We start from the raw sequence: 16,685 nt of genomic DNA, 5'->3' as shown, positions 1-16,685 counted from the left end.
TATAGTGTGCCTTTTTTTTACGATTTCGGAGGTTTGAAAAAAGGTGAAAATCAAGGAAAAGCAACAGGCTATAGTCCATGGTCTCGGACTGCATGCTATAGAGCGTCGCAGTCCCACCCCCTTTCATGACGACGCCAGGCCCAGGAAATGATTCCCAATGTATTTTTTCCATAGACATTTCAAAAGGTATTTATTTAAAGACGGTTACGCCGCGGACAAAGCCAACTCGAGTCGTGACAACTCATGACAACAAACACAATATTTTGGACCAAACAAATAATTACAAAGAAGAAAAACAACACAAAAAGTGTTGTAACCTGCCGGTTTTTTCTTCTTTCTAATTATTTGTTCGGCCCAAAAAATTGTGTTTGTTGTCATGATTTGTCACGACAAGAGTTGGCTTTGTCCGCGGCGTAAACATCTTTATATAAATACTTTCTGAAATGTCCATGAGGAAAATGAACGGAGAATCATTTCCTGGGCCCTGGTAGGGGGCGGGACTGCGACGCTCTATAGGGTGCAATTTTTCATGATTCTGGAGGATTTGAATAAAAGGTGAAAATCACGGAAAAGCGACAGGCTATAGTCCATGGTCTCGGACCACATGCTATAGCATGCCAATTTTTCACCATTTCGGAGGATTTGAAAAAAAGGTGAAAATCACGGAAAAGCGACAGGCTATAGTCCATGGTCTCGGACCGTATTACGGACCACTCTTGGTCTAGGGGCAAACTTGGCCCATAATAGTTGGAAGGACGAAACTGATGTCACTTATGTAAAATTATTTAATAAATAGCTATTTACAGACGTGCTCATGACAGAATAAATAGATATATATGTAATGGCTCAGAATGAATGAAATATATATCTACAAAGGCTCAGAATATTGGGTATCAGAATATTTACAAAGGCTTTGCATATGTAAATATAGTTACTTACAAAAGACCAGAGTTCGGACATCTGACCCTAACAAGCATACAGGGACAAAAACTACAACTTACACCTACCAAACAGACGTCCTCTCTCACAGGCACAAACAAAGCAGAACAGAAACACAAACTAATGACAAGTGGCTTAACAGAGCATGGCATCGGCTGCAGGGAGAGCTGCGTTGCTACTCGAAGAGCTGTTGCCACAGACTGTGGTTATAAAGCCCACACTCCAGGAAGACAGCAAAGTCACGTGACCGCCTGGCCAATGGGGAGAGTCGGATGATCAGGCCTACGTCACACCCACAGGACAGTGGCCCACGACGGACATCTTCTGTGGAGGACAATTGCCAAACAGAAACATGTCCAAGGAAACTCATAATAAGCAGCCTATACTGATAAATATACATGGATACACTAGCATTAGCTCCATACATATTTATCACTACTAATCAAACATAATACCAAAAACAGCCAACGGCTGTTACAGACCGCATGCTATAGGATGCCATTTTTCACGATTACGGAGGATTTGAAAAAAAGGTGAAAATCACGGAAAAGTGACAGGCTATAGTCCATGGTCTCGGACCACATGCTTATAGGGTGCAGTAGAGGTATGTGTTTGGCCTCTGTCGGTAATTTAACTCTGAGAGTGTGCAAATGGAACCAAATGGACCCGTTGGTTCTATTTGTACACTCTCAGAGTTACATACCCATAAGGGTCCATTTGGTTCCTAACTATAATTTAGCTGAGGACCCCCTGGAACTCCCTCAAGGACCGCTGGGGGTCCCCGGACCCCACTTTGGGAACCCATGTGCTAGAGCACCCCTGTGGATGGTAGCGCCTGAGGGTCGGGTGTATTAAAGGCCGATATGCATGCAGGTTTTATTGTTACCATGTATGTTATGGACACTGACATTTACGGGCCCACCTTTGGGGTTTGATGTATCTTCTGCCTCTGCCTCCTCACTTCTGGTCGTGACCGCTCAAAGTATATATAGGGCTTAAGTGTTTAACACAATCAGCTCCGGGATTTCTTTCAAAACAGCTGCTTGGTAAGCAGCGTGCTGGTGAGGGAGGACTAGCGATGGAGCTCGTTATTTTTTATTCATAACTAGCACCTTATCGAACTGTCTTATCTAGCCCCTTTTGAGCTTTTTCTATTATTTTGTGGAAAGACATGACGCAACAAATTCTGAACAGAACCAACATCTTTACTGTAATAATTACGATAAACATATTTAACCAAAAACTATCACTTGCACTACTATTTACTACTAGGGGCTTCAAATACAGTACTTTTATTTAAATGTTTAGAATATACACACTTTGTAGTGTCCCTTTGTTGTTTAAGACAGCCTGTTTCGTATTGGCTTTGTTGTTGATGTATTGAATGTGGGTGATATATGTTGTTGATGTATTGAATGTGGGTGATATATATTGATGTATTGAATGTGGGTTATAATATGTGTCTAACAAAAACAGACAATAGACACAGGAGTTAAAAGAAAAAGAAAGGAAAAAAAAAAGATCATTTGTTATTTTTGCATTAGTTCATCAGAACAATTAATCCGCTATACCGAGACACATCCAACATTCCCTTGCATTGGTTCAAAACAATTAAACATCTTTACAGAGAGACACATCCAACATTCCCTTGCATTGGTTCAAAACAATTAAACATCTTTACAGAGACACGTCAAGCATTCCCTTGCATTGGTTTAAAACACAATTAAACAGCTTTATACGTACAAATACTTTACTATACTATATAGTTTTATAGTACAATTTTACTGCACAATTATATTCACCCACCTGTCAGAACACATGCATATATGCCTGATACACAATTCAATTCCATTTTATTAAACTGTCAAATCACAACAAGTTGTCTCAAGACACTTTACATGTAGAGCAAAGGACAGCCGCCCAGAGCAAGCAATATTGCGACAGTGGTAACGGGAAAAAACTCCCTCCCTTAGGAAGAAACGTCAAGCAGAACCCAACTCTAGGGTAATAGTTATAGAATTTGATTGAAATATTGATTGAAATATTTATTAACAGTTTGCAGAATTACATTACACTTCAAGCACAAACTCAATACAACGACTGTAGAACAAAGAGGAGATCCGGGCACACTTAATGTTAAAAGGAGGAAACTTTATTGAACCGACATGTTTCAACCTATACGGTCTTCATCAGGGTCCTGAATTTCAATACAAAGACTGAGTGGACGACCCAATTAAGCATTACACTTGTTTACAAGAGGGTCCACCTTGTTCAATTCATGGATTCATTGTTAAAATATAGGACTGTCAGTTTAAGGCAGTAATTAAAGAACCATTTTAGAAAACCTTAGTAGTTGTCAAATATAGTGCGCTGTCAGTTTAAGATAGCACAATGGATAAACCTTTCAGAGAACTTTGAATGGAACCAAATTAATCTGAATCTTCTATTTTTCAATAGCTAAAGTATAACATCATGCTTTAAAACACCAAAAGGGGTTCCCACCCAAAATGGGTTAAAATCCTTTAGTAACCTTTGCCAATCCTAGAAAAACCCTTGAAGCCTGAACACAATCCAGGCAATGGATAAAACACCTTGGTAAAAGACCCTTAAAAACTAATTAGGAAGATGCAGGAATTCAGACCATGCCAAATTATAAAGTTTAGTGGAATTTATACAAATTGATTCTCAGTGAAAAGATGTTACAGATCCAGGCTTGACATAGCGTTATTCCATAGTTACAAAGTCCGTTCCTGAGTCCTGGATAAAGTTTCTATTCCGTGAATAACACAATTATAGCAAACATGGCGGAATGTTGTTGTTCTATCGTGATTGGCTGAGATGAATCCATGTTGCTGTCAGCTGACGATGACCCACGTGGAGGAGATCGTTGGCATCCCCTCGTTGGTTCAGCACAGTGATGGTGGTGGTGGCAGCGTAGTGACGTCGTAGTCACAAGATGGGAAGTCTGATGTCTCATGCATGGAGACGCTGTGGTCATGGTGACCTGTAGATATGAACCCTGACTTCACCTACACTGACTGTGCTGCTTAGCTGGGTGATATGCACATACATACATCTGCACGTACATCTGACAAGCCCCTTTCATCAGGTATCATATGTGACTCTTCACTTTGCATCAGGTGTCATCTACTTGACTCGTCCCGACACCCACAAGATCTGTGGCACTGAATTGTCCATAATCATAAGGTCTCCTATTGCCAGGTTCATCTTAATCTGAGTCCAATGTTGTGGCACTTGAAGCAGAGATCTCTTCCAAAACAGTCAACAAGATACTGCACTATTTCACCCTTCAGTGTGTATACAAGTCTTTTGTGAACAGTTCAAGTGGCATGACTGAGGTACTGACGCATTTCCATTGCTGATACACGACAAAGGCCAGGTCTGGGTTGGTATGGGTGTTCCATTGTGCAGAGAAGAAGCTTCTTTGGGGTCAAACAAGCCCCCTTGGCTCTGTGTCTCTCCATTTGAGGATGTTTGGCTGTAACTCCAATCCTTGTATTGGGAATTGAAGACCCCTGCATAGAAGGCAGGCGCTGGTACCAGTGGGAGTGAGTGAATTCACATCATCATATGTCTTCTGCAGATCAGCTTTCACCAACATGGAAAGAGGTGGTGTTAGGACGTGTTAGAAGGTCGTGGTTTTAGAAGGACGTGTTAGAAGGAGGTGGTGTTAGAAGGACGTGTTTAGAAAAGGTGTTATTAGAAGTTGTTATTAGAAGAAGTTGGTGGAAGCTGATCTGCAGATCATGTTTGGGTTATAGCCAAACATCATCAAATGGAGAGACACAGAGCCAATGGGCCTCTAGCACCAACACACTACTGTTGTTTGACCCAAAAGTGCCCCCAAGCCTCTTCTCTGCACAATGGAACACCCATACCAACCCAGCCCTGGCCTTTGCTTTGGGTCAGCAATGGAAATATGTCAGCACCTCAGTCATGCTACTTGAGCTGTTCACAAAAGACTCATATACATGCTGAAAGCTTAAAAAGTGCAGTATCTTGTTGACTTGTTGAGAGTATTTCCTGAAAAGTAGTCTTGAACATCCAAGGTTTCCACCCGACAGAAAACAAAATGGAGGTAAATGCAAGGTGCTTATAGAGAGGAGAGATGGTCTGTATGTACCTGTATGGGGACAAAGATCCCTTGCCATCTGCACAGTGGCCAGGGTGTGAGCTGATCCAACAGGGGGCGTTCTGTCCAGTCTCATAGCCAGGGAGGAGGCTCCGTCGTCGGGGATGGAGCACCAGGCCGACGTAGGGTTCTCTTGGAAGGTCTGGTACACGCCCAGCACTGGGACGCTGCCCTCTGGAAGGTCTGGTACATGCCCAGCACTGGGACACTGCCCTCTGCTGAAGGTCTGGTACACGCCCAGCACTGGGACGCTGCCCTCTGCTGAAGGTCTGGTACACGCCCAGCACTGGGACGCTGCCCTCTGGAAGGTCTGGTACACGCCCAGCACTGGGATGCTGCCCTCTGGAAGGTCTGGTACACGCCCAGCACTGGGATGCTGCCCTCTGCAAGAAACACACACACACACACACCATCATCATGAATCCATTTTACAATCCATTTACCCCAGTAGTCAGGGAATATCGTCAGTATAGTGTCAAATCTGGGAATACATTTCTTACCAAGAACTTTCTTCACCAATGTGTTTGTAAAGGTGTCTACTAACATATCCCACATTGGTTTCTATTCAACCACCCTAGGGGAAGTTTTGACAGCTGCTGAAAGTTGGTGTGCCATACAACCATTATAAGGCATAATGTTTTAAATTTCATTATACTTGTCAAACTAGGGTGTTTCCATGATTCTGAATCCATTCCAAGCATTAGTTTTGCACTAAAAACACTCCTAAAAATGGTTGATGAGGTCAAAACATTTGGGTATATTTGGGCAAGTGGCTATAGCCCATTCCAAGCATTAGTTTTGCACGAAAAACACTCCTTGTGCTAAATTTGGCCATAGCCACTTGCCCAAATGTGCACTGACCTCATCACATTTGTGATGACGGATATGGCCATTTTTGGCCCAAGGATTGTTTTTGGTGAAAAACTAATGCTTGGAATGGATTCAGAATCATGCTACTTAAAACATAATGAAATTTAGAACATTTTACGTTATAGGCTAATGGTTTCAGCAGCTGTCAGAAATTCCCCTAGGGTGGTTGAATAGAAACCAATGTGGGATATGTTAGTAGACACCTTTACAAACACATTGGTGAAGAAAATTCTTGGTAAGAAATGTATTCCCAGATTGTATTAATATCCCCTGACTACAGTGAAAGAGAGGAGAAACGGAGGCGAAGATTGAAGGAAGGTGAAATGAGAAAGGAATCCAAATAAACAATCTGACAACAAATACTGGATTGTTATAAAGCTACAAAGGTATGGTGAAGGTGCATCAACAGTAGTTAACGTGGCATCACAATCATTTTAACCACTTTATCCATTGATATGTTGGATGTTCAAAAGTAGCAGATGTACAAGCTCACAGCGAAGGGGTTTGTGCCACGCTTGCGAGTTTGTGCAATTGCAATTCTTTTCTGGATTGGTATTGTTTTGTTGCTGTAATAAATCTTCTCTTCTGGGCACCACTGGGGAGGCACACTTTGGTTAGACATAGCATTGGTTAGACATTGGTGCATTAAAACGACCGGATTAAGGTTGGTGAGGGGTGCGTTAACGCGACCGGATTAAGGTTGGTGAGGTGTATTTGGGAGAGGGTTAAGGTTAGGTTTTGGTGTGCTGCCCCGTGGGAGGTTAGGGTTAGGGTGAGGGTTTGAGATAGGTTGTAGCAACTTGTAGGACTAATGACTGGTCAAGCACAACATATTTTCAGATGGGGGTCCGTGGCCAAATACGCATCAGTTGGAGAACTAGTCAATTCAATTACACCATGAAGTCATCTCGTCATCTCACCTGCGGCCGCGGCGCTCTCAGACTGCGTCTCCCATTCCACACCGACGGCCAGTCCAGACCGTTGCTACGGGAAGCGGTCAGGAAGACCACGCCCCCTTCAGGAAGACCACGCTCCCTTCCGTGGCCACCACCTCTGTGTTAGTTCTGAACAGCAAATACACAGGTAGAGATATTAAACCTACAGTGTGTGTGCGTGCGCGTGCGTTGTTACGAACCATAAGAGTCTAGGGGTTTTACTGCCCGTAACATGTGAAAGAACAATACAGCTCATAGAAGTGTATCTGCTTTAATACACAAAATAAATACAAAGTGGCTTTGTGCATAATGAAATGACGAACAGGGTAACTTACATAGCAGAGTGGGGATGAACAGATGGACAAACACACTAACAAACAGACAAATGAAGCTACAACTAACACCTAACAAACACTAAACGTAAAGACACTCAGAATGACAGATAAGTGGACGGCTGGAGGGAAGGCCACACGCTGGTGTGCTCCCACACCACACGCAGCAGTGTTCCCACCCCGAAGTCCAGACATGGAGTGAGCTTTATAGTCCAGGAAGCGAGGCCTGAGCTGCCACAGGACCAATCAGAGGGCTGATCAGGCTCCAAGCCAGGCCCTCCTCAGGACGGCAACACATTAGGGACACAAATGCTCAGCACCTGCAGGGGACAAAAGCAACAACCAGTACCAGGCAACATAATAGGCACTCCTCCTAACCTAGTACCAGCTAAGCCAGCCTACTAATATAGATATAGAGATGATAACATCAGCTCTATATATACTCCTTAATCACAAAACAGCCAACGGCTGTTACAGCGTGCCTAAATAAATATCTTTTTTTGTGGATGCGGTGTGTGGTGTGATGCTCAGCGCTGACCTGTTCAGCGTGGGTCCGATGCGGAACAGGCCGGACAGAGCCAGGTTCTCCAGGACGGTGATGTAGGTGTGCAGCCTCTCCCCCAAGACGGGCTCCTCCGCTGGGGCTGGACGGTGGAGCTGCTCCCCCCAGACGGGCTCCTCTGCTGGGGCTGGACGGTGGAGCTGCTCCCCCCAGACGGGCTCCTCCGCTGGGGCTGGACGGTGGAGCTGCTCCCCCCAGACGGGCTCCTCCACTGGGGCTGGACGGTGGAGCCGCTCCACCCAGACGGGCTCCTCCGCTGGGGCTGGACAGCAGCACCGTGACGTTGGCTTCGGGCCCAACACCGCCCAGATCTCCAAGGTCTGCCAAAGAAAAACAAACACTGACACTTACATTATTAAATTACAATATGATAATTGAGTCTGCCTTTATGAAATATGTGTCCTTTAGATCTGGTGCGACATGAATATGGTAAAAGTTTTTCCAAAATAGCATACAAATTTCACACAATTTCCAACTCTGAATTTGAACCGATTCGGTAGAATGGCCCATATACAGGAGACTTCAATTCCCAACAGAAGGTTTGGGGTTACAGCCAAACATCATCAAATGGAGACACACAGCCAATGGGCCTCTAGCACCAACCCACTACTGTTGTTTGACCCAAAAGTGCCCCCAAGCTTCTTCTCTGCACGATGGAACACCCATACCAACCCAGACCTGGCCTTTGCCGTGGGTCAGCAATGGAAATATGTCAGCACAATCAGTCATTTCCAACTCTGAATTTGAACCGATTCGGTAGAATGGCCCATATACAGGAGACTTCAATTCCCAACAGAAGGTTTGGGGTTACAGCCAAACATCATCAAATGGAGACACACAGCCAATGGGCCTCTAGCACCAACCCACTACTGTTGTTTGACCCAAAAGTGCCCCCAAGCTTCTTCTCTGCACGATGGAACACCCATACCAACCCAGACCTGGCCTTTGCCGTGGGTCAGCAATGGAAATATGTCAGCACAATCAGTCATGACACGTGAGCTGTTCACAAAAGAAGACTCCTATACATGCTGAAGGGTGAAAAAAATAGGCAAGTACCTGTCTCTGATTCAAGAGCCACAAAAATGCACTTGGATTAAGAAGAAGATAAAATACAGTGTGGTGGTGTACTATGATATGGTAGCAGTCCTTGGCCGTGCTCTGGGAGAAGGGCGGGTCCACAGTCACACTCTTGATAGGCAGCTGGGGGTCCATAATACAAATCCATGGAACTGCATAGTGGGAGACAAAAAGAGACTCCGGGGAGAAGCTCCCCGGATGACGAGTTAGTGGCAGGTCTTACTGGACCGTGAGTCTGTACAGTGTTAATAACAATCGCACTGATGGGAAACGAACCCACACAACCAAGGGGGGAGAGGGGAGGAGAAAAGGGAGGATGAGGGGGGGTGGGAGAGGGGGAGACGTAGCGTTCTCAACGGGTCCGAAAATTAAGGCCCAGCCCTACCCTACCCGGGTCGGCCCGAGGCTCGGCCTGACCCAAACAATTACCATAATGTTAGGCCACTAGATGGTTCAATATACAGAGAACAGTGTGAGAGAACAGACTTATCGCCGAAATAAAGGATTTATGCAACTCTCGTTGGCTGTTAATGTTCCATTTCCACCATTGTAATGGATTCCAGGGGTGAGTAAACATCTCTGAAGTAGCAGCTCCCTTTATTTTAGTTTTAGAAGTGACGGTTATGTCTTAGTCATGGAACTTCTCCATCATTCACCGTTGTGCAACATTCCTGAACAGAGATAGACTACATTATTTTTATCAACTGCCAATTTGGCTATAATCTAGTAGTGTACATCAATCATCGACTCTTAATACAGATACATAGCACACGTAATGTGCGTAACGGACGGTGTCCAAAAGAACAAACATACAAACCATCCACACACCGCCAGGGTTGGGAAGGTTACATTTAAAAAGTAATCCCCTACAGTTACAAGTTACTTGCAAAAAATTGAGTAACGTAATGAGAGTACCACAATTTCAAAAGTAAGGGGTTACTTTCACTTACTTTTGGATTACTTTTATGCAAAACTATTTAATTAGATAAAACAAGTTTTATCATTGATAACCAGACAAGAATGTTTTTCAAGAATTAAAAAACTACAGAAATAGTTAAATCAGTGGTTCTCAACGATACCACCTCAGAAAATATTTGGCTCTTAAGTAGACCTACCACCATTATGATTCATTTTAAAATACAGTCTTATTCAGGCACAGTTTGTACAAAAGGTAAGTTTATTCCTAATCATTATAATAATAATTCCTAATCATTATAATAAAATATGTATACAGCCAAAAGCAATTGGTATAGGCCTATTGGAAAAACAAATGGTACTTTAACAAATACGTTCTCACATGGCAGAGGGCACACACACACACACACACACACACACACACACACACACACACACACACACACACACACACACACACACACACACACACACACACACACACACACACACACACACACACACACAATAGCGCGATTGAGCTGACAAGTTTAACTTTGCAATGAGAGACCAACAGCTGTAATTAATCACAGACTGATTCAGTTTGCATTTAGAAATCAACTATTGTTGTAGGCTATGTCGTTTTGAAATGATCTTGATACGACACTGGTCAACACAGAAGCTGTTGAGAGCTGCATGTTAATGATATGATCCATAGAGTTATGGTTATGTCTGCATCATAGCGAGCAATGCATAGCCTACTGGAGGGCCATTTGAACGGAATGTATCATTTTCCACCTGTGACCCCGCAGCTACAAAGCGCTCCACACACACACCCCGCCTCCTGTTTTCCCCTATACAGATCACTAACCAGAGTGTCCGCTGGCTATAGATCATCACGCGATATAATGGAATATAATATAATATATATAATATAGGGACTGGAGAGTTGGATTCTGACGTGGTGCTGCTGGGACCGCCGCTGCTCGTGTGCCCACTGTGCAGTGCATTATGGGTAGCGGCAGCGACACACACAGTGAACCCCTAATTGCTCCCGATGAGCAGGTTGGTGCCTTGCATGGTTTCCTCTGCCATCAGTGTATGAATGTGTGTGTGTGAATGGGTGAATGTAATGCAAAATTACAGCCTAATCAAGCCTGTAATAAATTTATGAGGGGAGAATGTAATCAAGGGGAGAATGTAATCAAGCCTGTAATAAATTGATGAGGGGAGAATGTAATCAAGGGGAGAATGTAATCAAGCCTGTAATAAATTGATGAGGGGAGAATGTAATCAAGCCTGTAATAAATTGATGAGGGGAGAATGTAATCAAGGGGAGAATGTAATCAAGCCTGTAATAAATTGATGAGGGGAGAATGTAATCAAGCCTGTAATAAATTGATGAGGGGAAGGGTTAGGGGAAGGGGAGAATGATGAGGGGAGAATGTAATCAAGCCTGTAATCCCCGTTACTGTAATCCAGTTAGTAAGACGCTATTTACCTTTTTTTTTACTCCGATTACATAACAGCGTTACCTGTAATCCGTTGCTTCCCAACCCTGCACACCGCTCATGGCGTTTTCAACAGCTTACAGATCTGTTATTTTGGGCACATACCAATGAGGCGCGCCACGTGACGACTGCTACAATACTAAGCATTTTGGAAACCAAATGGCCTGTACAGTGGACTGTAACACAACTGTGATCATGTAGCTTACGTGTAGCGTTTACACATGTAGTTAGAATGCAATCAGTTGCAACTGCAATTTTGTATGTAGGCCTATTTAGAATGCAGTAACAGTTGCACCTGGAGGCAGACATCAAGACCATGAAGATGACCTGGAACCAGCTGGAGAGAACAGCTCAAGACAGAGATGCCTGGAGATCGCTTGTTGACGGCCGATGCCCCAGAAGGGGCAGTAGGCGTAAGTAAGTAAGTAACAGTTGCACCTTACATAAATGTTGTTGCATGGTGAATCATGATATTGACTGTTTCTCACCTTATAGGCTCCTTCACGGCGCATGATGATGCCTTGATCAAATGGGTTTAGTACGGTTCAAGGAATCCAGGAACCTGGAGAAAGGACCTCCTGTCAATACTTGCCTGATGCCAGGAAGAACCGTCATGTGAGAAATACTCGCCTGATTTCAGGAATTAAACTGTTACGCGATAAATACTCGCCTGATTCCAGGAAGAAAACTGTTACATGAGAAATACTTGCCTGATTTCAGGAACAACCGTTGTGAGAAATACTTGCCTGATTTCAGGAAGAAAACTGTTACATGAGAAATACTTGCCTGATTTCAGGAACAACCGTTATGTGAGAAATACTTGCCTGATTTCAGGAAGAAAACTGTTACATGAGAAATACTTGCCTGATTTCAGGAACAACCATTATGTGAGAAATACTTGCCTGATTTCAGGAACAACCGTTATTGTGAGAAATACTTGCCTGATTTCAAAAAGAAAACTGTTACATGAGAAATACTTGCCTGATTTCAGGAACAACCGTTATGTGAGAAATACTTGCCTGATTTCAGGAAGAAAACTGTTACATGAGAAATACTTGCCTGATTTCAGGAAGAAAACTGTTACATGAGAAATACTTGCCTGATTTCAGGAACAACCATTATGTGAGAAATACTTGCCTGATTTCAGGAACAACCGTTACATGAGAAATACTTGCCTGATTTCAGGAACAACCGTTATGTGAGAAATACTTGCCTGATTTCAGGAAGAAAACTGTTACATGAGAAATACTTGCCTGATTTCAGGAACAACCGTTGTGAGAAATACTTGCCTGATTTCAGGAACAACCGTTATGTGAGAAATACTTGCCTGATTTCAGGAAGAAAACTGTTACATGAGAAATACTTGCCTGATTTCAGGAAGAAAACTGTTACATGAGAAATACTTGCCTGATTTCAGGAACAACCATTATGTGAGAAATACTTGCCTGATTTCAGGAACAACCATTACATGAGAAATACTTGCCTGATTTCAGGAACAACCGTTATGTGAGAAATACTTGCCTGATTTCAGGAAGAAAACTGTTACATGAGAAATACTTGCCTGATTTCAGGAACAACCATTATGTGAGAAATACTTGCCTGATTTCAGGAACAACCGTTACATGAGAAATACTTGCCTGATTTCAGGAACAACCGTTATGTGAGAAATACTTGCCTGATTTCAGGAAGAAAACTGTTACATGAGAAATACTTGCCTGATTTCAGGAACAACCGTTGTGAGAAATACTTGCCTGATTTCAGGAACAACCGTTATGTGAGAAATACTTGCCTGATTTCAGGAAGAAAACTGTTACATGAGAAATACTTGCCTGATTTCAGGAAGAAAACTGTTACATGAGAAATACTTGCCTGATTTCAGGAACAACCATTATGTGAGAAATACTTGCCTGATTTCAGGAACAACCATTACATGAGAAATACTTGCCTGATTTCAGGAACAACCGTTATGTGAGAAATACTTGCCTGATTTCAGGAAGAAAACTGTTACATGAGAAATACTTGCCTGATTTCAGGAACAACCATTATGTGAGAAATACTTGCCTGATTTCAGGAACAACCGTTACATGAGAAATACTTGCCTGATTTCAGGAAGAAAACTGTTACATGAGAAATACTTGCCTGATTTCAGGAACAACCGTTATGTGAGAAATACTCGCCTGATTTCAGGAAGAAAACTGTTACATGAGAAATACTTGCCTGATTTCAGGAACAACCGTTATGTGAGAAATACTCGCCTGATTTCAGGAAGAAAACTGTTATGTGAGAAATACTCGCCTGATTTCAGGAAGAAAACTGTTACATGAGAAATACGCGCCTGATTTCAGGAAGAAAACTGTTAAGTGAGAAATATTCGCTTGATTTCAGGAAGAAAACTGTTACGTGAGAAATACTCGCTTGATTTTTAGAAAGAACCGTTACGTGATAAATACATAATAGTTATTGGGGCGGCAGTGGCTCAGGGGTAGAGTTGCCAGTTGGGAACCGAAAGGTTCCCAGATCGGGCAACCCCAGAGTTTGTGTCAAAGTGTCCTTGAGCAAGACTCTGAACCCCTAATTGCTCCCGATGAGCAGGTTGGTGCCTTGCATGGTTTCCTCTGCCATCAGTGTATGAATGTGTGTGTGTGAATGGGTGAATGTAATGCAAAATTACAGCGCCATGGATAAAGACTGTTAAATAAGATGTCGGTATTGATTTCACACTGGTCTTTGCTTATTTTGACATGATGGTACTAATTTTGTGGTGGTGTTCTTATTTTTAATATTACACTGCTTATGTATTATGCCTTTTGTAATCTTGGCATCATTGAAAATGACGGCTCTTTTTGAAAAGAAATAAACGTTAAAAAAATAAAAAAGTACAAAAGTATTGGCACCAAAATATACAGTTAAAGTACTGATTAGGCAGAAGGTCACGTTTAAGAAGTTTTCAAATGTATAAAACAAATGTATGTATATTTTTAAAAATCCTTTGAAGATAACAGATCTACAAACTCACAAGGTGACGCAAGGTACTTCTTCCACCACTGAATATAAAACATGATGCTGGGTGTTTGTGCACGGTTAGAGAGAGAGCAGGGGGTGCAGAGTTGTACTCACTGTGATGTCTCTCGTCCATCCTGGGTCGTCAATCCTGCGCAGTGGGTCGTTGGTCTGTCTGTCTGCGCAGTGGGTCATTGGTCTGTCTGCGCAGTGGGTGGTTGCTATGTCTGTCTGCGTAGGAGTAGCGAAGACATTGAGCAAGGTTGTCCATCAACTGTTCCCTAAACACGTACAAAATAAATAAACACGTACAAAATAAATACAAAAATGTTAAAAGATACTGATAACGGATTCACCTTGAATAATCATAATAACTGTTGTGATATTAGCCCATGCACAGTACATCTTAGTCTATGTACTTGAACTTGAGATACAGTGTACTTGATATGTATTGTGTACTGCCGGTACTGTAGCATGCTTTATAGATAGGCTACGAGAGACATCTAGGCGACAGCAAGGTCAGCCTTGCTGCAGTAGGCACGTTCTTCTGTCTCATATCTTATTGTTACGTCATTATGATCCAGCACTATATATGTTTCATGTTTGTGTAATAAACTTTGTGAACCTTAGCGTGATACTGTCTCGTGTCTCGTTAATTTGTTCTCCCGGGTACCCGCCGGCCGCCGCCGCCGTACCAAAGTAATACTTCAACAGGATTGTCACACACCACCCAGCCTGCACACACTACCTGTCTCAACCCAGACGAGGGTCCCGTATTTAGATTACAACAATTGGTGCTCAGAAGTGAGATACCAGCAAGAGGTGAGTCACTTTGTTTTATTCTTTCTAGAGAATAAGTGCCTCTCCTCTTGCCTGGTAAATCTCCATGTTAGGTTGTATGCAAGGTTTATCTTAGTTAAACCTTGTCTTTTTTGGTCCCACATCTTTTTTACGCTTCCAAATTTTACTGACATAGACCCTGTTTAGTTAGGTTGTTTCAAAAGTGACTGTTGTTTTTGTTTTAGTTGACTTGACAGAGTTTAGAGATTAAGACTGCTTTGTGTTTCAAGCAGCGAATATGGTTAGAGTCCATATTTAAGCCTGACGATTGGTTCGTTAGCAGAAGACTGCTTTGTGTTTCAAGCAGCGAATATGGTTAGAGTCCATATTTAAGCCTAACGATTGGTTCGTTAGCAGGAAAGACTGCTTTGTGTTTCAAGCAGCAAATATGGTGCCGGGCGATAGTTTAATTCCATATTTAAGCCTAACGATTGGTTCGTTAGCTGGACAGATTTATTCTGTTGATTCGTACACTGTTTATTGGATAGTTGACAGTGGCCTAGTGGTGTCTCCCATGCTAGGTTAAGCCGGGCGATTGCTTTCGTACCGCACAACAGCTGTGTGTTTCCCTGTTGTTTTTGTTCTGTTGGATGTTGTCCAACAGGGTATGATTTGTGACATCACGTCATACTGAGCCTGTGGTGGCCTTTTTTTCCCACAGCATACATTAATTTGTATTTTGCCTTGTTTTCACTCTGGTCATTGTCCTAAAAGTCACTGCTAGATAGAACATTTCGGTACCCATTGAGGTATCATTTTTCAAGGGCTGGTGTGTGAAGAGATACCGTTGAATATTCCTGCTGGTTGTCTGTTTTGTGTTGTGTGTCTTGAGTTGGGAATGGGCATTGGAAAAGTTAAGCTAACCCTAGAATCAGGGTGGCCAAGTATGAGATTTACTGTGACGGGGTGTTTTCCCAGTCGCACGTTCCAAATGCTCAGTTTTACATTCATTCATTGTATACTAGTATGATATTGATGTGGCAATGCACGAGCCATGTAGGAGTAGAAAGAACCTTAGTTATCTATGTGTTTACATAACACTGGCTGCTGCGCCATAGCCTGAGATTTACAGTGACTAAAATAACTTGTGAGTTTCTACGGGCCTATAACCAAGGGGGGGCTGATGGATCGGATAAGAGAAGTACAAATCAACTGATCATGCGTAGTTTTTGTTTCATTACTTACATGAGTGACAAAAAAAATAAATAGCCGATCTACAAGCTCTAAAAATGGCCAAAACATAGGTTTTTTTTTTCTTTTAAGCAAAATTGCGTTAGAAATAATAAGAATTTGCTAAGTATGGTGTTTACATAACATCCCAGCCCGCTACAAATGGTGCTGGAGAAATAAGTGGCTAGACGACCTTGGACAAGAACACTGAGTGCTTGCGCAAGCGGCAGGAATATAGTAATCTCATGTTTTACTCGAGTAAAAGTATCAAGCGCTATATAGTGTCAGTAAATCAAATGTACTTGAGTAAAAGTAGTAAGTACCCTGCCCTGGTCGATAATTCAAAATGTAGTACTCAAGTAAGAGCACTAAATATATTTGCAATAAAATGTACTTGAGTAA

The 16,685-nt window shown here is 42.6% G+C and overlaps 1 protein-coding gene across 2 annotated transcripts; it reads right to left on the bottom strand.

Moving 5' to 3' along the window:
- Positions 1-2,746: 2,746 nt before the first annotated feature.
- On the bottom strand, positions 2,747-14,492 carry LOC306916252 (uncharacterized protein). Of its 2 annotated transcripts, none has more exons than XM_079494068.1 (5): positions 14,391-14,492; positions 8,920-9,020; positions 7,768-8,111; positions 6,883-7,026; positions 2,747-5,475 (listed from the first exon to the last, which is right to left on the bottom strand). In XM_079494068.1, exons 1-4 carry the CDS (start codon positions 14,407-14,409, stop codon positions 6,960-6,962), a joined length of 531 nt encoding a protein of 176 aa, XP_079350194.1. In that variant the 5' UTR covers positions 14,410-14,492; the 3' UTR covers positions 2,747-5,475; positions 6,883-6,959. The 2 variants fall into 2 exon arrangements, with proteins under 2 accessions (XP_079350194.1, XP_079350195.1); XM_079494069.1 differs by having other exon boundaries at positions 2,747-5,434.
- Positions 14,493-16,685: the final 2,193 nt, after the last annotated feature.

This window comes from Electrona antarctica (assembly GCF_951216825.1).
Source record: "Electrona antarctica genome assembly, chromosome: 23".
NCBI lineage: Eukaryota > Metazoa > Chordata > Actinopteri > Myctophiformes > Myctophidae > Electrona > Electrona antarctica.
Note: the sequence above shows the minus strand (reverse complement) of the source record. Positions and strands in the feature narration are given on the sequence as shown.

What these genes read in the sequence shown, in the direction of transcription:
- LOC306916252 (XM_079494068.1), bottom strand. An exon ending in AGGACTGCTACCATATCATA is followed by an intron (nt 8,112 to 8,919) that starts GTACACCACCAC and finishes TTTCTTTGGCAG; the next exon opens with ACCTTGGAGATCTGGGCGGT. An exon ending in ATCGGACCCACGCTGAACAG is followed by an intron (nt 7,027 to 7,767) that starts GTCAGCGCTGAG and finishes TTTGCTGTTCAG; the next exon opens with AACTAACACAGAGGTGGTGG.